The sequence below is a fragment of the Helicoverpa zea genome, chromosome 10 (assembly GCF_022581195.2).
Source record: "Helicoverpa zea isolate HzStark_Cry1AcR chromosome 10, ilHelZeax1.1, whole genome shotgun sequence".
Classification (NCBI taxonomy): domain Eukaryota; kingdom Metazoa; phylum Arthropoda; class Insecta; order Lepidoptera; family Noctuidae; genus Helicoverpa; species Helicoverpa zea.
The window spans coordinates 333255-360957 of NC_061461.1; the positions used below are offsets into that span (position 1 = coordinate 333255).

The following is a 27703-nucleotide window of genomic DNA, read 5'->3' on the forward strand; positions in this document are numbered from 1 at the left end:
TTATGTAACATAATAATTATTATTTTTTAATATCCTTAAACGTTTTATATACAGTCAACATCGAATGCCAAGAACAACATCTACAACGTAGTAAAGTACACAAGAGCACAACAGGTTTATAAATATATTATATGTTCATATTTATATATTATATGTATAGATAAATTATATACATCTACACAGTTATACCTTCACTGTCAGTATACTCACAGGTCGGTCTACTGCCGGCACTCGTCAAATATCCAGTTGCTAATAAAAGATTTTCTTATTTGTCATTTATCTTAGTGTTAATAAAATCACCTGCCTCGTGTTTCAAATATTTTAGTGAATTTATATTAATTATTTAAAATGCTACATCTACACATATTTCAAACAACTATGTGCATAAAGTCAAAATGTAACATTTGACGAGGCCGACGAACAGACCGACATACAATGACAGACTCACGATAGAAAACTTGTGAAGTTCAATACAATAATGTATTTATTCAACTATGAAGACCGACAATAAATATTACATTGGTCTTTAGATTACAGGATTATTATACATTTATATGATTACAGCTACACGCCGCCGCTCGCGCCGACAGACACGACGTCAGCGTGTCGTATCTGTCGTTCGCGTCGCACGGACAGTAAAAGCTATCGAACACACAATATTTCAAAATGTTTCGTCTCTTTCCTTTGTATAAGGATTAATGAACACTAGAAAGGGATAGAGATACACGACACTGACACGTAACTATCACTTGAAAGATGGCTTTGTTTGGAAGCTGTCGCCTACTCGAGCCGAGGCAACTCTGCCAGGCCCTAAACGTAAACTCTTGTAACCTACAAACGAGCAAAACATATGAACATTACATAATAATTAATTATTTATTTATAATTACTACATACAATAATGTAATTTGCAAACAGTAATATTTGTATGTAAACAGGTGCCGAGCCGTTGCGTCGCGGAACATGTACAAGTGTCTACTTACTTTATAACAGAGTGCTACGATTCAACAAATTGCATTAAATTAGATTCATTCAAGTACAATCGGTTACACAAGTTTCAAGTACATAAATTTAGTATATTTCACACACGCATCAAGCCTCCATATAAAACGAAATAGCAGAGTGGCAAGATTAATAAATTAACACACACACGTGTGCATTTGCTACTTCAACTTAACAAATACTCGAGACTGTAGCACTTGTGTAGCAGACTGTACCTGTGAGCACAACCAAAGTGTTGCGAAGCACCGTAACGAATAGATCCTAAGTAAAGTGGTCGATATGTTCATGAACAAGCACTGATTAACGCCATTATTACTTTTAATGCCATTTCTTCAAGACAAATTATAGAAAACGACATAGATTAAGAGTGGCCACAAAACTTATGCAAAATAGAACATATAATAATATACATATTATTGCATTCCAAGTAAGCAATTTTCCAGTTGTGACTTACGGCGTAGTCAAATAGCTCCATTAATTTATATGAGCAGACAGTTTCACTTGTAAGTGACCCTTATTACAATAACTGGCTTCGATACAAGGACATGCCACATAGCCCAGTGCTCAGCAGTTCTTGAGAACAGACACCACGTTAGACATTCACATTATTAAGTATAAGACAGACATTGGCACTAACACCGGCTAACCACTATTCGGAAACATTAATATTTAATTACATTATATTTGCTATTGATTAGTTGCGACACAAATTATTGCCAGGTTTCGATCACATGGTGAGACGACCACATCAAAATAAGCAAATGATAACTTCTAATAGTCAATATATTAGGTAAAATATGAAATTTTACATCTATTTTTACCTACGTCAGTGCGAACAGAAATGACAAACATATTGGCAATACTTTGTAGTAAATTGCTAAATATACAAATGTATTTATTATAGGAAAAAACACCATGATCAATTAATGAGAGTCGTCATATAATTATCTAAAAATAATGTCGTTTTGTTTTAATGAGGCTCTCGTATTAGAACCGTACTTTGTACAATCGGTGCGAAAAGTGTTGGCCGAGTCATGACTCGTGTATACTATTTAACTGCAGCTAACCACAAATTATGTGTTTTTAATTACCTCGGATAAACGACCGTTTTATTACTTAAACTAGTACTTTGTGTTTGCTTTGTTAAGTTTACTTTGTTCATTAATTGTTATTAATACTTAAAACTTTTAGATTAGCCGAAACCGTTTACGGACAAAATATTGTTAATTACACATTTTACACGCACACGCGTTTTTACACACCATATGGTGTTTTATGTGAATTTTATTCATTTCTTGTACTATTTTACACACACAGAAAAAGTGTCAACTCAATTTTACAACGGACTTTTCGCACCGATTCCTGTCTACATAATCTAATACGTGCACCCCTGGAAGTCTACCGAGCCTACCACCACTCTCACCACGCTACCACCAGCCACCACCACTCTGTCACCACTCTCACACCACTAGCACAACACCAACTAATTAACCTATAGAACCTTCAATTATTCATTAATAAATTAAAAATGATACACTCGCCAAAGTTATTATTATGTAACTTGCAAAACTCGAGCTAGATTTAAAATACGATCTCCAATAAATATTTATGATTAGGTACTTCTTTAAGATATCCAGACATTAAAATTCTTTGCATCGGAAGGTCGGCATTATCAACAAACGTGTATCGTATATTATTATAATTTATAACGTACTTAACCACAATCGCATTTATAGTTATATCGCAGTAAATTAAATTGATACGTATCTTCAAGCTTACTAACTATTGCTTCAAACACGTTATGATTACTCAATGTTGTTCGCGCCAAATAACTTTGCAATCCTGAAGTTAGCCATTTGACTTCTCGAGAATTTGTTTCCACAGGTATTGTCGAGAAGCTTTGCTTGGAAGTTGACTTCTGTTTACATCACAATAGTCAAAAAAATATTCACAAAACAATTCTTTAGGAGTCCACTAAGCTAACTTCAGAGAACCAAAGATATTTTTCGCGAACTGTACTTCACACAACATGCAACACAGACTAGCAACAATACAATGTTACAATGCACTAAGGCCCTAATTCACCAACAACATAAACGTCTATTCTCCTTAAACACTGAAAATTTTACACACTTTAAATTCATAATAATGATTTGTTTTAAGAAAACTGACGTTTATGTAGTCGGCGAAGGCCTAAGTTGTGATATGCGCACCGGTAGCTTACATATGTATATGGCGATGATCTCCTTAGCTAATGAGGTCGGCATGTGAGCCTTACAGTCGCGTCCTCAGTACAAGCAACGTACACAATGTTACAGGGCTTTTTTTGCAGTACCGTGCAATGTAGCTAAAATAATTGCGAATATTTTGGAATATTTGGTGACAAATAGTTTAACAACATTGCACATCGCGCTGCAAGAGTCAAGTTGAAGGGATTTAATCATATTTAACATTTTGCCACACTTACTGATGACGCCTCTGTAAGTTTGTTACAAACACAAGGATATTAAAATTACACAAATATTTCCTTAATTGGTCTTAATTTACAATAAATAATTAAATTGCCTAAACCATAATTATACAATAGTTATAATAATAATAACGTTTAAAAGTATTAACATCACTTTAGTTAAGAAAATTACACGATATTTGTAATAAAGTAATTATTATACAGCTATGGAAAAACAAGTAGAGGATATTCCCGCAATACTATATACAATTATATCATACACGCAAGTCACAATCAAAATGTTTGAAACCACTGGACGGGACTTGAAAATACTTGGAGCATTTAAACAGTACATCGACACTAGTGATGGAATTTCATCGATATAGGAAGCTAATAATTAAAACGCTAACACGATTTGTCGAGCCGTTGAGTTCGGGTTTAGAAAGAAAATAAAGATAAACTTTATATTGGTGACACGTTCAGCATGAGTTTACATGCTCCAAGAAAACATGTTTCAACAATTAAATTCAAAGTAGCACAAGTACACGAACGATATAAACGTATTATATTATAATAATATTTAATGATTTACAATAACAGACACCGAACTAGAGAGTAACGAGCTATTGTCTTAGTTTAGATATTACTCGCTGTAGTGCTGGCGAAGTTCACGATACTCTACAACCAATCACTTGAAATCGGGAAATTAATAGAGAACTACATTATGTACAATAACATCTGCGTATCTGTATGTTTATTTTAACTAATAATTTTATATATTGCTTCTCTTTTCGTTTTCATATAGTTTTATATAGCTTTGTTTCACAGTGAACAGGAACTTATGACGACAATGTTGAATAGTTTTGTGGTATATACAGTATCCAATAGAAAACGAAATTATATGTTTTTATATTCAGCGATAGTATAGTCAGCGACAAAGGTTGTTCAACACCAAAATAAATAATGCGTAGAAGTTATTTATATTTTCCACTTTAGTCGCTCACGTTACCTTTTTTTGAATAATGGCGAGTGAATGACGATTCCTACATACAAAGTTTCCCCTCGCCAGTTTTCGTTATCTTTATTGAAGGAAAGAAACTATATGTGACGTCATTGTTCACGGTGACCTATTACGATTACAATATCTATAGAATGATTATTTAGTATTGAATATAGTATCTTAGTTTAGAATGATTTACATTGACTTGCAAGTGGTTTTGAGGCACATCTGTCTAGAAATTGTGGTTATAATATTACCGATATTAAGATGTATGAAAATATGAAGTCACCATGAGCAATGAAGCACTTGCGTACATCAATTCCGAGGCGAGTAAATACAGTAGTCAGTCGTAAGTTCGTAAGATACGCTAGTAGAACCGACGCGAGTACAGGTACAGGCTAAATGCTTCTAAAAAGTTTGCACTACATTACGCCTAAATATTTCGTATTTATTTATTGTTTATCTCTACATTGTCCGAGTTACTTCGAGCGTCCTAATCTTGTTTTTTATACCGGAGTTTGATCGTCCGTCACAGTAATTTTTTTTTAAGTTTTGTATTATTTTACTCGAGGCGGCAATGAGTTTCAATTTGTTTAAATATTAAACTCGTTAGATATTGCGGATATTAGAACAGATCACTTTCCTCAGTATCGTTGCGCAAACTTTGCGCAAACCTGCGCTATCTTTGCGCTAAATGTGCATATTATGCGCTAACTTGGTATACACGTTGTATTCTTTAGTTAACGTGTATATTTCGATAGATGTCGATTCGTTGTTGCAACACAAAACATTTTACCCTACTTTATCGAGTTAGGAATTACAGATCGTATGCGTACATTTATCTCACTATCATTATTTAGACATTATAAGTACTAAACGGCAGTTTTATTTATACTTGATTATACTATTTTTGTTTAATTGATCTATGTTTTGAAATGTTCCTAGGACAACGAAATAGAAGTTTAGCTAGACCAGGTAGCTAAACTCGTTCGTCTAGGCGTATTTCATTATTTCTATTTGGTTGTATTAGACATTTTTAAATATGTAGTAGAAGAAAAATATTTAATTTGTTTCTTATTTGCATTATTATATTGACAGGTTTCAGGAAGTGCACATTATACTTATTTGGTAAATGTAGTTTTAAAGGGTTCACCGTAAAATGCTGTATGTAATGGCTGTTAACAATGCTGTATGTAGAAGTTCATTATTTGCATTGATAAGGATTTCTCTATTTTGATAATAATAAGTGATATAATACATTTGACTGTATGAATGTTTTGTTTTTCTTTAAAAATTCAGAAGGTATATCTTAGTATGAATGTGAGGATACATTTGACATAATTTTTGAATACGTAGTTATAGGGAGGTATAGGTATGTTCCAAGTTTAAATAGTGGCTGTCTGGGATAAGCAGATTAACTAGACGTGGGTTTGGTTACCACGACCAGGCCTGAAGAAAGGTTATCAGTTTTAAAGACAGGCTGGAAAAAGGGTGTCATCAAGTTTAAAATTCTGTTTTCTCTGATTTGTTACAGGAATTATCATAAAATTACTTTTACGGATTTTATCGCGGTTATATTAATATTATTTAAACCCGACCTGTGACCATGGATGACGTAAAGGATCCGAAACGTCAGCTTTAAATAATTTTAATATAACCGCGATAAAATCCGTAAAAGTAGTTTTATTTAAATGTTTAATATTCGCGCAAGTGTTTGAAATAGGAAGTAGGAAATTCAATATAGGTACGAGTAGTAGTACATGATAGATAGGGTTGTAGACTTGCAGTAGGACACATCAGCAGGAGACGAGCGTGGGCGTGTATCAGAGCTTGGGCTCGTGCGGGTGCAGCGCGAGCGCGGCGGCGGCGGCGTCGGCGGCGGCGAGCGGCTCGGCGGCGGCGCACAGCACCAGCGCCAGGCGCCGCCACGTGTCGGCGCGGCCCGGCTCCAGCGCCGCCGCCTCGCGCAGCGCCTTCTCCGCCAGCCCCAGCCACCCCAGGTTGTAGTACGCCGCGCCTGATGCACACCGAACACTTTATATAACAACAACTAAGGAGATTTGTCATCCAGACCCAAAAATTTAATTCCATAAAGAGGAAATTCTCAATTCGAATGTTTTTATTTATCATTTTTTTACTATCTCGGAATAAAACAACCTGCAATTTATTAAAATATGAGCAACTATCAATAAAATATCTGCGTGTCAAACAAAATACAAGAATGAATTTTAAACGAATTTTAAACAGTGCGCAAAAAAAAGACTTCATATTTTACAAACATACATACATAACACACCTCATATGTTTCTCCCCTTTGCCACACACCTCACGGAGCCCAAAACCTTTCCAACGAATGCAAAACCGTGGAAATCGGTTCGTGCGTTCTGGAGTTTTCGCGTTACGAAGGAAAACCCGACTTATTTTCATATAGTAGATAGTCAATTACTCACCTAATTGTACCATACTGTCCAAATGTGTGGGATGTATCGCTAACGCGTTCTGAAAACATTGCCGCGCCTCATCCCACTCGGAACTCGCCGCGTGAACTAAACCTCGCTGTGGTAAACAAACGCACATTTAAACAATACAATAAAATGAATAAATATATTGTAGTAAATATCATCTTCCTTTAAATAAACATTGGTTTCAACTGGATTTTAAAATATTGCCGCATTTTTTTAGCACGCACGTAAGAAAATCTTGGAATCTTAATATGACCCACTTCTCGTTCTTTGATTAGGATGAAATTTTGAACACGCTCTGAGTTCTGATGACAATACATGACTAGCTAAAAAACTTTATCAAAAATCCAAAAAAAATTTGTGCGTTCTAAAAGCGCGGTTTTTAGTTTTTAAACTATCAATTTTAATTTTATTTGAGTCTTACCATAAATTAATAAACAATGAATACATGTTTTTAAGCGAACATACCGTATATAATACAAGATGGCTGAAGGGCGTGAGCGTGGCCGCCTCCGACACGCAGCCCGCCGCCGCGCTCACCCGCCCTAACCTGACCATACACAAGCACATTATCAAATGCTGATTTCCTAAAACATTCTATGGGCATCCGAAGAGGGAGGTAGGAGACATTTTATAAGAAAAAGGAATGTGACACACTAAGCACACATAGTGGGTGCGAAAATTGTTGTGAATAAAACTTTATCTAGGTCGTCCCACGAAATAATTTGTAAATGAACGACGGTCACAAATAGTGGCAGCGACTGTTATGTGGTGGGTACTAGGCTTCTCCCTCCTCTGTTGCGGACCGCAGTAGTGAGGGAGCGGAACGATCAACACCGAGGGTTGCTCCATTGTCTCCGCTATCCGCAAGATAACAAGTAGAGACCTCATGGCCAGTGGTCCAGTGCTAGAATTGAATTTACATAGCTTATGCTCATCACCCCGTGCGCGAATCGTATCGTTACTGTACGAGTATATTATTTTATTACATTAAACTGGTAAAACACTGGTATTCAGCTGCATCCCGTTAGACTGGAAGCTGACCCCAACATACATACTTGGGAAAATGCTCGGGAGATGATTACGTTCTACCACAGATTACTATAATAGTTACTGTTCTACTGTCATTATACTCGCATATTGTACAGTCCAGTATTGTACAGTATTCGTATTATTCTTAGCACCTACTAAGCTATCGCGACATACCTGAGACACAGCTGCGCCAACAACAGCCAGGCTTGTGCGCGGCTGTCAGCCCCCGGCACCCGCGGCCGCGCGGTCGATAGTGACGAGGCGCCTTCAGACAATGCTCTCTCGATGCGGTACACGCCTGCCGACTCCGCGCGTATCGATGCTGGGAACATCGATATATAGTTTCGTTATATGATGTACGTGTCCAGTTAAATCGATAAGTAGTGACTGCAAGGACTTGCACAAAAGGAAGCAACTGTCTTAAACGATCGCGGCGAAGTAATCGAAGGAAGCGGAACGAATCGTTGAATCAACATTTAACTTCAACTTCACTAATGGTCTAATTTCAATAAATAATATTATAAAATTGCAAAATTGACAGGGAAATATGATAAATAAAGTTTTGCCAGTTATAAATTCACGTTACCGATCTTGCTAGACATTATTAATAATGCTTGTAGGGCAAGTCACGCTGTCCATAGCATACATATTACAATCTTTTTTTTTCTATACATATTTAATCATATTATATTTCAGATCAAATTCCCAGCTACATACCAGCATCTCGATTGCTCTGCGTGTCGTCGTGCACGGAGTCGGACATGGCGTCTAGTTCCGCGTAGCCGTTGTGTTCCGGCTCCAGTTCCGACTCGGAACTGTTCACTAGTGATAACAGTTCCTTGCCCGTCGCTAATGCTTCCTGCGAATGAGAAAATAGGTATTACAACTGACTGATAAATGGTAATGAGTATTTTTTCCTGTTTTGCTATAAAATGAAAATCAAACTTATGGATTTCTAAAGGTTTTAGATATTTATATATTTTTTACGCTGACAGTAGTAGTAGGATATAAGATGTGTGTTGTTTTGGAATGTTGCAATTTTTTTGCATCAAATATACTCAGGAATCGATAAAGGGTGGGCGCTATGGGTATATTTTTGAAGTTTGACAAGTACTGATTTGACATTTTATTTAAAAAGTTTCAGTATGGCACAAGAAAAAATATTCACAGTCTTACCACAAAACTTTTAAACGTCAGTTTAAGCCTTGTCTAAAAAAATGTCAAATTATGACGTTGATATATGGTTCATTTTGCAGCCACAATTTTTTTAGACAAGTGTAAAACAGGCGTTTAAGTTTTTGTAGTAAGGCCATCAGAATCGGTTTTGCTATCTGCGACTTAAAGTCAGGTATAGTTGTCGTTTGCCAAATTTGCACGGAGGACTAAAGACTAGCGGAGGTGCCCTAACGTAAAATCTCCTAACAAAGCAGCGCGCCAAAATTCGGGTGAGCGGGGGACGAGGAAAGTTACTGACTCCACCCGTGCTCCACCCTTATACGCCTTTTATGGGAAGCCGCCCATTTTTTGTTAATCCATCTAGCGTGGAATAGGATAATTAAAATCTAACCCTAAACTAACATCGACCACTAGTGACATACTAAAAAGTAAAGTAAATACTCAAACTTATTAATTCTTTAAAAATAGTAATTGAATTGGAAAGTTTGAACAAGCATTCATTTGAAATGAACGAAGAAAAAGAGAGAGATAAAAAAGATAGAAAAATTGTACTTATATAAGTATTATTTTTCGAAAAAATTGCCCCACAACAATTTCTTTATACCCTCAAAAATGAAATAGGTAGGTATAATTCTACTAGGAATCAATAAATGGAGACTCGATTAAAAAATCATTTTTATTCACCACCGGTCTAAAATACCCCCATCGTGTAATTTAAGTATCAACTTATGTCATTGTGTTAGTTCGTCTACTAGCCACTATGGCGTCACAAGCACGAAAATTTGTTCTATTTGTTCTAGAACCGTGCTGATGATGACTGTTGTTATTTTCAATGTTGCCATGTTATAAAATTCACCAAGAAAAATGGGAATTAAAATTATAGGGTCAGTGTTTATCGGAGTTTTCACAAATATATCATAACGGCGCATCCACTAAATAGCAGACTTTATGTGTGTAGCATGTTGCTCTGAGTAAAGGTACATTCAAAAAGTAAGTACGGGAAGAGAGATATACCTATGTAAAACATTGCTGATGATGAATATAAATAAATCTACACCAAATTTCGTCTGACCTTATATTTAAAATAACACAGTGCCTACCTATAATTTTTAACTGAAAAATATTCCTTCTACATAGAAATTCATATTCACATATATCGAGAAATCTTCTTACAAAAGTACTTTTTACCTTTATGTTTTTTCTTAGATAAAACAAAAAAATACATAGAGTTATGATTTTAAATACGACCTTTTAAAAGAATGGGTGAGTGAATTTTCTATGCCTGGTAGCATTTAATTTTGTAACGGGTCTCTTTGTCTTGATGAACACAATTTTACTTCAAATATTAAGTCGACTACTTACCGAAAGATGGTGTTTTTATAATTTTAAATTTTCATGGTATCATATATTTTGGTTTGTAAATAAAAAAGCTATAAAAAAGCTTGTACGATGCAAGGAAAAATTAAGCTATTTTTAAGGCAAAAAATTGATACCAATAATATACATTGATAAAAGATTGATACGAAAATAATACAAATTCACTTAGAAGTTCTAGAAATGCAGCTATTCGACGACAGATGTCTCTAGCAAAAAATATGTTTTAAAGCTAAAATATTACCTACACGTGAAATGTTATCCTATCGGTATGTTTGACTTTGGATCCTGAGCAATTTCTACAATTAATGATAGCGCATTTCATCGTTTTAATCGAGTAACAAATAAAATCTGTTGAAATTGTTGTAATAATACAACTATGACAAGATGTCAGTTTGATGTGAAGGACGGTATATGGGCGGTGTCCAGCCACGCCTGCCGTGACGTAGTCGTGACGTATTTGACCTACCTGAAGGCGCGTGACCTACCTGCTTTAGGGCATCTCCGCTAGTCTTTTGTCCTCCGTGCAAATTTGTAATATCAGAATGGCAATCAAATAATTTCAGAACATAGATTACTACGCGTATGTGACGATTATTACACTTCTACCACATTGTAAATGGTTTCTGCACAGTTGCTCTTCGTACGCTGTCTATCTCGCAGCTCCGATAGGCTTTCGCTCTGGTGGGACCCGCTGTAGTTTGCTGACATCTTTTTGAGAAGCGTGTGGAATAACGCGCGTCGCTGACATACTGTCCCCATTACCATTAAGTTTAGTGTCAACTATGGTGATGTCCTCCTAGCCGATTATCGGCTACGGCGGCTGTTCTCATGTAGGGACATTAGCCAACTGCGCAGGACATAAATATTATAGTTCACGAGCATTTGCGCAGACACAGGTGCACTCACTATTCCTGTATCTCATAGATCGATGGGACGGCAAACTGACACGACCGGAGAGAGATCACAAGCAGGACTGATATTTACGTGTTCTCCGATTCATGGGTATATCAACCATCGACTTCCAGGCACCGGGCTGCTTTGTGAAAATTTCTAAAACCCACAAAGTGATTTCGGCTCAATCCGGGAATCAAACCGGAGACCTCGTTTTCAGCAGCCGCGTCGACAGCTAGACCAACGAGGCAATCATATAAGTAGTACTGGTAGTAATAGAAGTTACCTCAGGCGTCTCCCACGTCAACTGTAGCTGCGCTAGCGCCGCCAGCGGCCAGTCAGCGTGCGGGTAGTGGTCGCGCGCCAGCCGCGCCGCCGCCAGCGCTCTGGCCCCGCGCGAGCCGGCGCAGGCGCACGACCACAGCGCCACGGCCTGCGTGTGCGTACATACTGACCTCAGGCGTCTCCCACGTCAACTGTAGCTGCGCTAGCGCCGCCAGCGGCCAGTCAGCGTGCGGGTAGTGGTCGCGCGCCAGCCGCGCCGCCGCCAGCGCTCTGGCCCCGCGCGAGCCGGCGCAGGCGCACGACCACAGCGCCACGGCCTGCGTGTGCGTACATACTGACCTCAGGCGTCTCCCACGTCAACTGTAGCTGCGCTAGCGCCGCCAGCGGCCAGTCAGCGTGCGGGTAGTGGTCGCGCGCCAGCCGCGCCGCCGCCAGCGCTCTGGCCCCGCGCGAGCCGGCGCAGGCGCACGACCACAGCGCCACGGCCTGCGTGTGCGTACATACTGACCTCAGGCGTCTCCCACGTCAACTGTAGCTGCGCTAGCGCCGCCAGCGGCCAGTCAGCGTGCGGGTAGTGGTCGCGCGCCAGCCGCGCCGCCGCCAGCGCTCTGGCCCCGCGCGAGCCGGCGCAGGCGCACGACCACAGCGCCACGGCCTGCGTGTGCGTACATACTGACCTCAGGCGTCTCCCACGTCAACTGTAGCTGCGCTAGCGCCGCCAGCGGCCAGTCAGCGTGCGGGTAGTGGTCGCGCGCCAGCCGCGCCGCCGCCAGCGCTCTGGCCCCGCGCGAGCCGGCGCAGGCGCACGACCACAGCGCCACGGCCTGCGTGTGCGTACATACTGACCTCAGGCGTCTCCCACGTCAACTGTAGCTGCGCTAGCGCCGCCAGCGGCCAGTCAGCGTGCGGGTAGTGGTCGCGCGCCAGCCGCGCCGCCGCCAGCGCTCTGGCCCCGCGCGAGCCGGCGCAGGCGCACGACCACAGCGCCACGGCCTGCGTGTGCGTACATACTGACCTCAGGCGTCTCCCACGTCAACTGTAGCTGCGCTAGCGCCGCCAGCGGCCAGTCAGCGTGCGGGTAGTGGTCGCGCGCCAGCCGCGCCGCCGCCAGCGCTCTGGCCCCGCGCGAGCCGGCGCAGGCGCACGACCACAGCGCCACGGCCTGCGTGTGCGTACATACTGACCTCAGGCGTCTCCCACGTCAACTGTAGCTGCGCTAGCGCCGCCAGCGGCCAGTCAGCGTGCGGGTAGTGGTCGCGCGCCAGCCGCGCCGCCGCCAGCGCTCTGGCCCCGCGCGAGCCGGCGCAGGCGCACGACCACAGCGCCACGGCCAGGCGCAGCCCGCCGCCGCACTCCGCGCGCGCCGCCAGGCACGACCGCGTCGCGTCCTGGGGATGCGTCACAAGTAGCTTTAGCATAAGCTACTAAATGCACCATGAGCTCATTAAACCATGAACTGGCAAGACAAAATCGGAGTATGTAATACAAGGTGACGGGTAATTAAAAACCTCTAAGAAACTATTGTTATTTTCATTCATCAAAATAAATTCAATATGTGTATTGTAATATACAGTCGTGTTCACGTAATTAACGACACTCCCTGACTTGCAGCAAATAAAATAGTTGTCGTACTGGAATGAACTAAAACACAGTGTATGAAATGTCCATGTAAGGTAATGTTCGAAGTGTCTTTAATTATATAACCACGACTCCATACATAGGTACATACATAGGTGCTGGATACATAGGTCATCATCTCAGCCATAGGACGTCCACTGCTGAACATAGGCCTCCCCCTCAGATCTCCACAGATACCTGTTGGAGGCGACCTGCATCCAGCATCTTCCGGCGACCTTTATAAGGTCGTTGGTAGACGTCCTACGCTGCGCTTGCTAGTCCGTGGTCTCCACTCCAGCTCTTTTCGACCCCATCGGCCATCTGCTCTGCGAGCAATATGGCCAGCCCATTGCCACTTCAACTTGCTAATCCGGTGGGCTATATCGGTGACTTTAGTTCGTCTACGGATCTCTTCATTTCGGATTCGATCACGTAGAGAAACCCCGAGCATAGCCCTCTCCATAGCTCGTTGAGCGACTTTGAGCTTTGAGATGAGGCCGAAAGTGAGAGACCACGTTTCGGTGCCGTAAGTCATCACTGGTAACACACATTGTTGAAGACTCTCGTCTTGAGGCACTGAGGTATGTCGGACGAAAAGACATTGCGCAATTTCCCGAACGCTGCCCAGCCGAGTTGGATTCGGCGGTTGACCTCTTTCTCGAAGTTGGACCTGCCTATTGGACTACTTGTCTTAGGTAGATATATGAGCCAACAACTTCGAGTACCGAGCTTCCAACAGAGACTGGGGTGGGCTCAACATGGGCATTTGACATAATTTTCGTCTTGTCCATAATATGTTCATTTTCAGACCCACCCGTTGTGAAACTCGGTCGAGGCCATCGAGCATCGTACTTAGTTCCTCCATCGACTTTGCCATGACTACAATGTCATCGGCAAACCGAAAATGAGCGATGTATTCGCCGATATCTTTGGTATAATGTCGGGACAGCTCTCCTGCCAAGCTGTCAACGGGCTTTGCGACCGAAGTGTATAACTGTCCATAGAACCTCTCGATCTCGCCTAAAACCTCTGCCTTGGTCGACGCCATGCTGCCATCCTCCCGTTTCAGCTTAGTCATCTGCCTTTGCCCAATAGACTTGTCCTTTGCGAACACTTTGGAGCCTTGGTTTCGCTGTATGGTCTCTTTAACACGATTCGTATTAAAGAGATGCAGATCGTGTCGCAAGGACTTAGATATTCGTCTATTGAGCTGCCTATATGACTTATGCTGGAAGACTGTAACTGTAGCAAGCGTCGTTCAGCCATGAGGTTTAAGATTTGCTCGGTCAGTTTTTGAGGTCTCTCTTTACGGCAGGGTTTAAAAAACTTAGACCCCACCGTGCGGACACTAGCCCGTCGTTGATCTCGTCCACTGATGCTAGGTTCTCGAGGCAAGCAAAGCGATTAGAGAGCTCGAGTTGAAAGCTTTCTGTTTGCGTTTCTGTTGCGACCTTTCAAGTTTAACATTGATATTCAGCGAGGCTCTTACGATTCGGTGATCGCTACCGGTTTTTACCCTGTTGATCACAGAGACGTCACTGAATACCCGTTTCTTGTCGGTCATGAAGAAGTCTATCTCGTTTCTCGTGAAACCATCGGGACTCATCCAGGTCCATTTCCTGTGAGGCGGCTTCTGGAAGAAGGAGTTCATCATGAAGAGTCCCTCTTTCTCCAGAAAGTCGGCCAGCCTCTGTCCCCTAGGGTTCCGTTGCCCATACCCAAATCGCCCCACCCTCAACTCATCACCGCTTTTCTTGCCCAACTTAGCGTTAAAGTCCCCCATAACAACAGTGAAGTGGGTTTTGGAACTATGTGGGGCCCTACTTACGTTCTCATGCAAAGTCTCCACCTCATCATCGGAGTGTGACGAGGTCGGTGCGTACACCTGAATGACCTTCAGCGAATATCTATCGGATATTCTGAGTATTAGGTATACCACCCTGTTCGACACACTGTCGATGGTTGTTACCAGACTTCAGGGTTACGGTGTCCTCTCCCGCTCAACGGACTTCGCATAACCCTATATTTTTTTTTTATTAATGGTGTCCACGGCCGATTTCGGCCACGGCGGCTGTTCTCATTTAAGGAGCTCAGCCAGCTGCGCAGGACATATTATAGGGCACGAGCATATGCGCAAACACAGGTGCACTCACTATTCCTTCACTCTTATAACCCGATGAGACGGCAATCCGACACGACCGGAAAGAGATCAGGCGCAGGACCGACATTTACGTGCTCTCCGATGCACGGGTGGATCAATCACCAACTTCCAGACTACGGGCTGCTTTGTGAAAGCTTAAGAAAGCCCACAAAGCGATTTCGGCCCGACCCAGGAATCGAACCCGAGACCCCGAGCACAGCAGCCGTGCTTGCGACCACTAGACCAACGAGACAGTCATAACCCTATAATGCCCCAATGTAACTTGCTCACTGACTGTTGACTGACAACGAGTTGCCGGGGCCTGGTTTCTGTGCCTATCATGAGGGGGGTATTTGCCGTTAGTCGGCACATTTGGCAGGCGGGTTGGCGATCGCAGTGAGGGTGTACAGTACACGGAGGGCGCTGCTGCCCGACCTCCGGTTTTTGTCCCTTAGTCGCCTCTTACGACACACACGGGATGATTTGGGGGAACGCAATTCTAAGCCGGCGTTCCACGGCTTAGGTATATGCTTTGTAATGTATTTTCATATTTTTTTTGCACCTACCAATACTTTCTCTCCACCACCTAAAGTAGAGAACGCCTAAAGCGTTAAATCCGCCATTGAACATTATATGCAACAACCATTACATAAATAAAACAGAGAAAGGCGCGAGTTCTAAACTCATAAAAGAGTTGGGAAAGACGTTTGTAATCAAGAGTTTGTATAAAAGACAGAAATTAGATCACGTGAAGCCATTTGCATCCTGCATCTAAAGTCATGATTGATTGTCTCGCGGGCTAAAAGCTAAATATTTTTCCTAGCATATAACATGGTGGGTACAACATACCATGGCCTCGTTGAGCATGCCGAGGTGCATGTACTGCAGCGCGAGGTAGTAGAAGGCGAGGTGGTCGTTGTCGTCCAGCGACACCGCCCGCAGCAGCAGCTTCAGCGACGTGTCGTTGGCCGCCTCCTTGTCTATGCGCGCGTTTGTTTTCTGAACAAGAAGGAAATTATTACATTATAAATGAGTTTGTCAGGCTTTCACGTTAAAATAGCTGCAGCTTCTTACCGAGTGAGCTGCAGGTTTAATCACCTAACAAACCATGTCAAAGTTTTCTCAAATCCGTCTAGCGGCCTCTGATGTAGAATTGTAACAACGACTGCTACTGAATAGCATCCGGGGACGCCGGGACTACGTGCTGGCACGGGGGTGTAACATCACCAGCTTCCAATTTGAAAATGGAATTCTTTATTCGATCGTAGAAAGTGAGAAAAGTGGCCAGTGTCATTCAATTAGGAATAACATAGTGTTGTAGATTCGTAATTAATGAATATTTATCGATAATCACTTGTTTTGCCGCATTCATGTTATTGTGAGAGGGAGGATAGTTTTAGGAGGGGAGAGGGGAATGGACGTCCGATTTTCGCCAAATGAGAATACATCATCGTCCTCCGAGCTTCTTCACACCTATGTTGGGGGTTGGCTTCCAGTCTATATAGGTATGTTAGTGTCGAATAAAGGACCGACCTGTGCCTTCATCTGGTAGCCCTGTCCGGCGTAGAGGCAGCAGCGCGCCAGCATGCGGCCGCCGCGCGCGTCCTCTATCGCCAGCGCCTCCTCCGACATCTCTATGCCTTCCTCTATCTGTTTTTGAGAAAAAAGAATATTATTTAATTGTATTTTTGGATATGATTAGTGTTGTCTTTTAAATGATTACATCTAAGAGCTTCCTCGTGATGCGGCGTCGCATCGTAGTTTTGTGTACTTGCCATACGAATTTCTGCGATGCGATTTTGTCTGGCAAATCGTTTAGTAGGGTAACCATATCTTCAAGTATATCGTTTTTGTAGGCATAGGGCATGATGATAATAAACTCAAAAGCTCTTCAAATGAAGATTTGCTCATTTAAAATAATAAAAAACATATATCTGCTTCAGTTCTCAACCCATTGTACCTTCTTTCGAGTAAAATAGTTCCCATCGAGTTCATAATCGTGATAAATAAATGAACCCAGAATCTTATTAAAATCTTTTATATGTCTTTTTAATAATAACAGCAGTCTAATAATTTTTTGCGATTCATCTTACAAATCTTAAAAACACGTCCCATATGGTTGACTACACTTGAAAGTGTGGTTACCGTACTAAACAGGCCGAAGAACAAAATCGCATCGTATCATCATCAGTTTTAGCAGTTTTGTGTGGGTGCCTAAGCCTAAGCAACTGCGGATTTATATAATTTTATTTGCTGATTTATTATTAATTAGAGATTGAATTTTGACATAAGCTTTGTGTAAATTATGTCAAATTGATTGATGATGATAAAAATCAGTTAATAAATAAATAATAAAATAATAAATAATGCCGGGACATTTTTCACACATGGTCGGTTAGCCCCACGGTAAGTTATTAATTAACTTGTGTTATGGGTGCTAACACAACTGATAAACTACATATTATAACATCCAGACCACGGCCAACAAGCATGCTCATCACACAAATGTCGACCGAACCGAGAATTCAACCCGGGACCTCAGGTTCGCCAGTCCGGCATGGTGACCATTGCGCCATCGAGGAAGAGGAAGATTAGAAGATTTTATGCAACTTATGGTTTGTATAACATAGATTTACAGTTACCTATTTAATGTGATAGATTTTAATGTGCGGAATATATAAACTTATTTTTTTTAACATTTTGAGTATGTTGTAGTGTCCATTAATAGTTATTTTTTGAACTACTTAACTACTTAATGAAGATTCAATCGTATCAACAAGTGCCCTTTATCATTTTCTACCGACTTAAATTCATGTGTAAGTATACATACCCATCCCATCCTATAGCACGTGCTAGCAGCGACGAGCCTGAGCGGCGTGTCGTGCGGCAGCAGCGCGGCGGCGCGGCGCGCCACCCCGGCGGCGCGCACCCCCGCGCTCCAGGCGGGCGCGCCGGGCGCCACGTGCGGCGGCGCGGCGGGCGGCGCGGCGCGCGCGGGCGCGGCGGCGGCGGTGGCGAGCGCGCGCTGCCGCCAGATGTGCGCGCAGTTGAATGAGAACTTCATCGCGCGTTCTAGGGACTGGAAAATGGAACATGTATTCAAGTTTAGGAATTTGATGTTATAGTCCCCAGGCCGGCGAACAAATTTTTTTTTATACATATACATTTAAGACTTTGTGAGTGCCTTCCTTACGATGAGTCCGACAAAGTTTTCGAATGCGCAAATTTTGGTGCCGCTGCGTTTTTTAATGCTTGACTCCTGGAATTGTCGATATGACGTCACTATGACTCTTCGTACATACCTGTTTCATTTTTTAAGATTTGTTTAATAAAGTTACCTAGAAAATTGTGGTCAACTTGTCCGATAAAGATCATACCGCGTTTAGAGTGTCCACCATCCAAAAAATGTCGATATGACGTCACTGTGTCTCCCCGTACATACATGTCAGGCAAGAATAACAATGATAGATAACATGTTAAATAGTCAGTTCGACAAGAAAATGAGAAAAAAATATTACAATTGGAAGAAGTTTATTCTTTTTGTCAATTTCTGACTTAAATATTCACGTGCATTATTTGAGTATATTAAATTGGCATACTACTTACCAATTTTAATTACTATTTTAGAAAAAGTAGCCTGACTAAGACGTATTGTTGATAGTTTATATTATGTTAAGAAATAATATCCCACATCTATTAATGGACTATATATCAATCAAAAGGTCTTTTTAAGTGCAACATTTTGTCTCAACATACCACTTATCAATTCTTAGTATTTTAGAAGATATAGCCCAAATAAGGCGTATTATCGATAGGTTTTACTATGTTAGGGAATAATGTCCCACCTCTAGGTATGAACCATATGTCAATCGAAAGATCTTTTTAAGCGCTATATTCCGTCTTAACATACCACTTACCGATTCTTAGTATTTAGGAAGACATAACTGACCTAAGGCATATTATTGATACTTTACATTGTGTTATGGAATAACATCTCACTTGAAGTTATGAGCCATATTTCAATTAAAAGATCTTTTTAAGCGCAAGGTTGTATTAGCATAACTCCGACAAATTGTTAGTACTTTAAAAGCTAGAGCTTTTCTAAGATTATATTATCGGTAGGTTCTGTCAAGCTAATCCATTACTTCTTTAGTAACAAATTATATATTATTTGAAAAACCTTTCCAAATGAAACATTTCGTGTTAACATACTTCCGACAAATTGTTAGTAGTTTAGAAGCTAGAGCTTATTTAAAATTATAATTATTGATAGATGTTTCCATCATCATTCATCCCATCTCTAGTAATGAGTTATACATAATTCAAAAGACGTTTTTAAATGCAACATTTCATATTAAAAAAACTTCGGCGAATTGTTAGTATTTCCGAAGCTAGAGCTTATATAAGATTTTTTATCGATAGGTGTTTTCGAGTTAATAAATCCCTCCTGTAGTAATGATACATATATCATTCGAAACGACTTTCTAAATGCAACATTTACTATTAACATACTTCACACCAATTGTCAGTACTTTATACCAAATCTTAAAATATATCTATATTTTCCGGACGGTGGACACTCCATATGCAGCATGATCTTTGTCGGACAAGCTTACCACAATTTTCTAGTTAACTTTATTAAACAAATCTCAAAAAATGAAACTTGTATGTACGAAGAGTCATAGTGACGTCATATTGACAATTCCAGGAGTCAAGCATTAAAAACGCAGCGGCACCAAAATTTGCGCATTCGAAAACTTTGTCGGACTCATCGTAAGGAAGGCACTCACAAAGTCTTAAATGTATATGTATCAAAAAAAAATTTGTTCGCCGGCCTGGGGACTATTATAAATATAAAGGATCTTAACAAGTGTAATGTTAATTGTTTGAGGGTATAACAGACAAACTTAAAACCAGGATATTTACTGTTACGTCACAACCTTTTTATTATCCCATTGCTGGGCACAGGCTTCCTCTCCACAGGTCGATGACGCCGCCTCGACATACTGACCTCCAGCACGAGACACAGCTGCCCCCAGCGGGTGGCGGCGAGGGCCAGCAGGTCGGTGACGGCGATGGCGTTGCGCAGGGCATGTGCCCGGGCGGCCTCGACATACTGACCTCCAGCACGAGACACAGCTGCCCCCAGCGGGTGGCGGCGAGGGCCAGCAGGTCGGTGACGGCGATGGCGTTGCGCAGGGCATGTGCCCGGGCGGCCTCGAACTCCGCGCTCTGCGACAGCACAGCGTCCCGCACCGCCATGGCCTCGCCCACCAGCAGCAGCAGCACCACCTCCTCGTACTCGTTACGCGGGACGAACTGGAAATACATAATCATTACTTTATTTACTTGAGAAACACTGTGTCATAGCAAGAACAAGAAACAATCTAAAAGAATCGCAAAATTAATTAAATATTTTAAAGTTCCATTTGTTAAACTCAAGGAGTTTCAATCATTATTCATCGACATATTTTGTAGCATAACAGCGTGCTGTTCCTAAAAATGCCTTCACGATACCTGGGTTTGACAACTGAAAATAGTCCTAATCAAAATTCTACAATTACGACATGTTACAAAACACATTAGCCAGTGCACTAACCTGATTAATAGCAGCATATCGCTTAGGTTTCCAAGGACCATCAGCGACATGATCGTCTCTCCGCCGCGACAACGTGCCCGTCGCAGGCACCACCGCTAACTTCTCTGGCGCTTTGTACACCTGGAATAACAAAATTACATGTTAAATACATTGCCTACATGCCTACAGCTGTAACTGCCTTTATTTGGCGTTGGACTTTAATTATAAAGTCCATAAAACAAGCTGTTAACGTAATGCAGAAAGCACCATAGGAATTCCTAAGCTTATATAATAATAAATGAATTGGTTGCCAGAGATGTGGTGGTATATAGCATGTTAAATAAACATATGTATGTAGGTATAGTACAGAACATGAAGGGTAAGCAAAATATAGTCAGTTTATAACACTGTCTCTTATTTAAGTATGTTTATATTTACTGATATAGCATACTTTATAAGCCATAATATAAGTGTACCTGTCCAGTAACGCCTCGCATGAGCACCTCGGCGAGCTGCCGCGTGAGCGTGAGGCGCAGCGCCTGCGTCGACGTCGACTCCACCGCGTTCAGCATCTCACGATACCTACACATACAAGATATAGCTATTCTTACAACTTCATAGTGACTTAATACATGTTTTACTGTGGTGGGAATGGGGCATGAGATGAGATGTTATAAAATGTACCCAATCGGAATAATTAGAGCAATCATTTACTTATTTGTGACTAAACATCTCCCTCCAGATTATTACAGGACTCTTTATTCAAACTAAATAAGGCCCTAACTTACTGACAACATCAAAGTCAGTTTTCTTAAAACAGCTGTTTACTATACTATTTACTGTCGGTGGACTTGGACCTTAGCCATTAATATAATTACGGTCATTCTATTCTAGCATTGACAGTATAATTACTTAACTAGTATTTCATAGTACAAAGTACAAGTAACGTTCACACACAACCACGCAGAAATTACATGGTTTTCATACAAACTATGCATAGCAACAGATGGCACGCGACGCTAATAGGATATAGCTCCAATCTGACGAGTAAGCCAGTTAGCATTAACTCACAACCTACATTGCTGTGTGACCGCACGGAACATGCCTCATTATTGTATCTAATGTGTGACTCAGCATTTAAAACACGATGTGTGTAATCTTGTTATCTATTTCCTATTATGATTCTTTTTAAAGCATTGCAGTTAAAAAAGAAAAATCATGGTTGTGATTTCTTAACAGTGAGGTAGTTGGTAATCTAGCTGAAATACGATCTGCTTTAGGCGTCGTCCTAATTGGCAGCGATCGCGCGATGGCGCGATGCGTTTTTCATCTAAGACATCGTCCTAATTGACAGCGATTGTACGATGACACGATGCGTTCTCGTCGTTCGATGAGTTCAAACATACAGATTTCATCAGAGTGTCCTATTTGAACTTCGCAAGTGAGATAGTGAGATCGTGAGATGAAAAACGCATCGCGTCATCGTGCGATCGCTGCCAATTAGGACGACGCCTTAGCGTCTTAATGAAACGTCTCAGAAGACGTGTTTGTGAACTGCTTATTTTGCAAATAAATATTTCCGCCAGAAAGTTATTGATTATGCAAAACGTCTTAAGAGGACGAATTGGAAATTTTGGCGCCAAGGATCTCAATTTTTCTCAGTAAATACAAAACGGATCAAAATACAACTTGGTTACCTGAAAGTTCATAATAAAAACCTTATTTTGTTAGACTTCAAAACATGATTAGGTAACTTTTATAACAGACAAAAATATATCAAACATACCTCTTTTTAAAAAGAGATTCACATATTATGGGTAAACGGGACCGATTTAAGCCTCTTAACTTTTTTAGTAGTTGAGTACATACATATTCTTTAAAATTGTAGAAGGATTTTTTATCAAATTATCATTTCTAAATAATAAAATTACAAAACCATTGTGTCGCTTAGGACTTTTAGTTATAAGCTGGCGCGCGTATTATAATCCTCGTCCCGCTCAGACGCTCCGTCCCCTCTTGGCCCCTTAGGTGCGCGTGCCAGTTATGGAATTATTGTTTACCAATTCGTCGCCTTAAAGAGGTGAAGGTGAAACACTTACCGCCCAAAATCCTAAGACGAGCTATGGCTCTTTCTACACATTCCACCAACAGTTGTATTCATTGTATTTTTAGACGACTTTCCAAAAAGGAAGAGATTCTCAATTCAGATTTTTTACATGTTTTTTTTTCTTTTTTTTTTTTTAATGTGGGACTATGATAAAGTAATCCTCACCTATCGATAGCATTCTGCAGCCTGCCAGCTCGTATGTGCAGTATGGGCACTCTCTGTAGGGCTGTCTCGAGCGTGGGGCCCGCGTGGGCGTTGGCGCCCGTGCGTTGTAGGTACAGCAGGGTCAGGTCTGAGGACAGCTCGAAACTGCGGATCTGGAGAAGAAAAGGTGGTTTAAGTACCAATACATAAGTTTTGAAACCTTTAGGGAATTAATAAAAAGTCCTATTTATAATAGTTTGATAAGATATATCTACATGTTCTTGTGTTCTCACCATTTCATTTTCCCTCTCGGCCTGCTTGTACCGGCTGGTGGAGCCGGGCACGGTGTTCAGCTCCAGGCACAGACCCTTGATGGCGTACGACTCCGCCACGATGCGGAGACTGCGACTGTAATAGGTATATTAAATATTGAGCGAAGGGATTTTGACACAGGGACTCCAAAAAAAGATCGAATATCAATTGGAGAATTCGAAGAGATCGTTACTAAATAACAGTCGTAGGATTAAGCATCGCTTGGCGGGTTCGGTTCGTGGATGGGTGATCACTGACTATCCATCTCCATCTAGGTATGTTAGACCCTACCATAGTTGGGAACAGGCTATCAGATATCTTCAGATGTTTAGGTAGGTATAGGTAGAAGAAATAAGTGTGGGCATTGCCGTACTGTTTGTTCATGCTAGATATCATAAGTCATCAATGTTAACAGCACCCGGAGCTCACTACAATGAATCAGTATTGTTTAGCAATTACCTTAGTGGAACTGAACTACGTGCAACAAGATTAAAACCGATTACGTGTATGTCGTGATTAATACAACACTTCATCATAAATATGTAGGTACATCTTACTTAGTGATAAAAAAAATGTACGAGTGTAAATGCATAATTATGGATTAGTCATCTCGCTATTTTCATGTACATATAAATAGACCATTATGTTTCATGATTACATTGTGTACATAATTGTATTATTTAGAGACCGAGCGGTAATTAGCACCGAAAATGTTGAGGATAAATCCCAATAAAGTGTCAAAAGTATGACGAATGAGCTGCGCGCGTAAATAATTCAATTATTATTGTCTTTATGTTGCTATGGACCAAGGAGCAAGTAAATACAGAATGGTCACTCTGTTTTATAATATTTTTTTAAGGTATGCTCTTGAAATGCAACCGATAAATTGGCTTATAATGAGTATATATGTTCTGCTCCATATTTTACAAATCATAACCCATAATACCCAGATAGTAACGCTTCAATTCATCCAATTTATTTGCAAGAATGTATAGCACCTGATAGCTGTCTACATAATATTTACTATGCACATGGCATGTACCAGTTTGTTTAGAGTTTGTCATGCGCGATCGTCTGATACTCGTGATTTAGATGACGTCAGATGGAACACGTGTAGCAGCTATCCATATTAGATCCCTAAAATATAAACTTTTGTTTACACTAGAAAGTCTAGTAGATAACATTGGATTTGTTACACATGTGGTATGTCGTACAGAATATAGATTTAGTCATAAAGACCAAGGTGAACCGTACATGCAAAAGCTTTACTCATGGTCATATGACATCATGCAGTGGGTAAGTTGTATTTGCAAATTTTAGTTAACTTAGTTAAGTGTGGGGTTAAGTGGGGACGCTTAACTAAATTTTAGCGTCGGGACACCTTTTCACACACGGTCGGTAAGTTATTAATTAACTTGTGTTATGAGTGCTAACACAACTGATAAACTACATATAGCTACATATATACATATTTCTAAATACATATTGTAACACCCAGACCACGGTCAACAAGCATGCTCATCACACAAATGTCGACCGAGCCGGGAATCGAACCCGGGACCTCAGGTTCGGCAGTCCGGCATGGTGAAATTAAAAGTGGCATTAGTTTCGTAAATATAAATTAATTAATTAAATACTGTCCTCGTTTGTCAGTTGTTTTTTTTTATGATGTGCAATAATTGTGCAGTATATGTTACTTTTACACTTGACTACATACAGTTACACAATGATTATGCGTGCAGTTTCGTGAGCACAGCGGGTGTGAGTCAACAAATCCATTCAGCCATAAATAGCAGCCGTGGGTGTTGCAACAATCTGCTTTTGACTTTAATTACTGTTAATTTGGCACTCTGTGCAGTGAAGTAAACAAACTATTAATGGGAAAAAAGTTAATTAGTACTATTACTAGTTAAAACTGGTTTTGATACAGAGTCTGATTGCAAACAATTCTATTGTAATGAATGAGTAACAACTGAGATAAGTGCACGGAGGACATGCTCACTCTATGTCCTAAGGATTGTAAATAATGATCTATTGTTTGTTTGAGATATAGCAAACAATGTAATGCTATTAATATTTTGATGGCAATCTTCATACACTCTGATAAGGTCAATGCAATTTATTTTTTTTGCATTTGACATTATTATTTAAATTAACTGTTTTGATATTGTTATCAGTGCAGTGTTGAGTATATTATTATTTCACCATGTTTCTATAAAATGGAATAGCTAGCCATAGTACCAGACTGGAGTTTGTTAATAGAATTTCTTTGAAAGCGGCGGGCACTAAGAAGGGATTATTTGATTAAGTACAAACAAATATTGAACTCACACAGGTAACTCTTTCTCTGTCAAAGTATTCAGCTCCGCCAGTTTATAATTTTTGAGTGCATCGTCATATGCTCCACACGCATAGTTCAGCTTTCCGAGCAGTAGATGAGCATCCAGTGCCACTCCAGCCCTCTTGCCCGCCTCGTCTGTGGCCAGTGTGAGGTAGCCGCGGGCTTCGGAGAGCTCTCGCTGTGCCCTCTCGATGTTCTCCTTGCTGGGCGGCCATTCTTCCAGGTGGGCTTCAAGCTTACCCTCCCCGATGAGGAAGTGGGCGAGGCTTTCTGTTAACACAATGTATATTATGAGTCATTATGTTTATATGGTGGATTACTACAGATAGGATTTACTTATATAAGGCTAATGTCAAAACTCTATGACTAGTAAGCATATCCTTAGATAAATAGGTTATTGAAATCCAAAGTAAATGTTAAAGACAAGAGTTAATATTCACTTGTCTTTATAGTTCGGCCATTCAGAGAATGCGTTCCTGACACGTCGCGATTGAACTGACGACGTAACTTTGCAATGGCGTTGCAGTTACGATAAAAATATTTTTGCTGGTTGTTTACCGTTTTAACAATTGAGGAGCATTAAAACAACATTATTATATCAATAATCAATGAATGTAGTTACGTCGTCAGTTCAATCGCGACGTGTCAGGAACGCATTCTCTGAATGGCCGAACTATAATGGATCCATGTTTTGGTCATCCAAAAGGTTTAATGGATTACAATAATTTAACAGGGTTGTTCCATTGCATGTCAGAAAGTTATCTTTCATGTTATTATATTAATGGCTACCAATCACTTTTCCCCATGCCATTGTAAAGGTTTTGTGTCATGACTACAGGAAAAAAGCAACATCTATATATCTTAATAAATAATCTTCTTCCGTAGTGTTGTTTTAATAAACATAATAATGGTTTTACCCATTTGATAAGCAATGTATATTTTTAAAATGAAATATTTGCAATAAAGAGCTGATATCATTTTATTAAAAAAGAAACTAATTATTTACAGAAACTGTAGTGACCTTGGTTACTCTTCACTGGCCTAAACCATCAAAACTTAATGAATCTGTAACTGGCATTCAAAGAAATATGAATAAATAATCATCATAATAAACCAATAGTTTGGGCATGGCTTATGTTTTCATGTTTATCACATACATACATGACATCAGCTCACGTGCGCTGTGTCCTGAACATATTCTGATAAGCAATAACACAGTATTTTTAAGCTCTCATGATAACAACTGCCTGCCCATCTCTGAACTAGAACGTTACGAGTGCCTGAAAGCAATGCGAGTGTACAGAGAATACGTAACGCGTGTCACTGACCATGCTGCGGTGACCTGGCCTTCAACTGCTGAGCCAATTCCACTGCCTTCTTCCAATTAGACTCCTCACGACTCTTCTCGATCTCAGTTTCGTAGCCTCGCACAGCATTCTTACTCCTCGATGTCATTTTAACACGGGGATTATTTTACTCGTTTGTCACACCATCGAAGTTATTGAACACCTCACTCATACATTGCAAAACCTTTTGGAAATTGCATTAGTTCCCCAGTGCCCAGGATCACCAGCGAATTGAAGGCCAAATGTGACAGATGACAACATAGTTCGCGGAGCTCATTCTACAACTGTAGCTTATTCTGCAACATGTTTATTATTCATGTTTTTCGTTTCATAATGACTGCTGGTATTAAATTCTTTATTATTTCATGAATTTTATTATCTTCAAAAATAGATGATTATAATGGTAATATTTTTCAAATACCTAATTATCATTTAGTTGTTACA

General features: G+C 40.6%; 1 protein-coding gene across 1 annotated transcript; it reads right to left on the reverse strand.

Annotated features, from left to right (window-relative positions):
* On the reverse strand, positions 1-27531 carry LOC124633733 (tetratricopeptide repeat protein 7B). The gene is made up of 16 exons (XM_047169051.1): positions 27242-27531; positions 25904-26183; positions 23554-23668; positions 23282-23433; positions 21486-21591; positions 21031-21150; positions 20553-20750; positions 18262-18510; positions 16965-17081; positions 16281-16430; positions 12859-13062; positions 8663-8804; positions 8120-8267; positions 7382-7463; positions 6902-7007; positions 1-6468 (listed from the first exon to the last, which is right to left on the reverse strand). Exons 1-16 carry the CDS (start codon positions 27366-27368, stop codon positions 6275-6277), a joined length of 2490 nt encoding a protein of 829 aa, XP_047025007.1. The 5' UTR covers positions 27369-27531; the 3' UTR covers positions 1-6274.
* Positions 27532-27703: the final 172 nt, after the last annotated feature.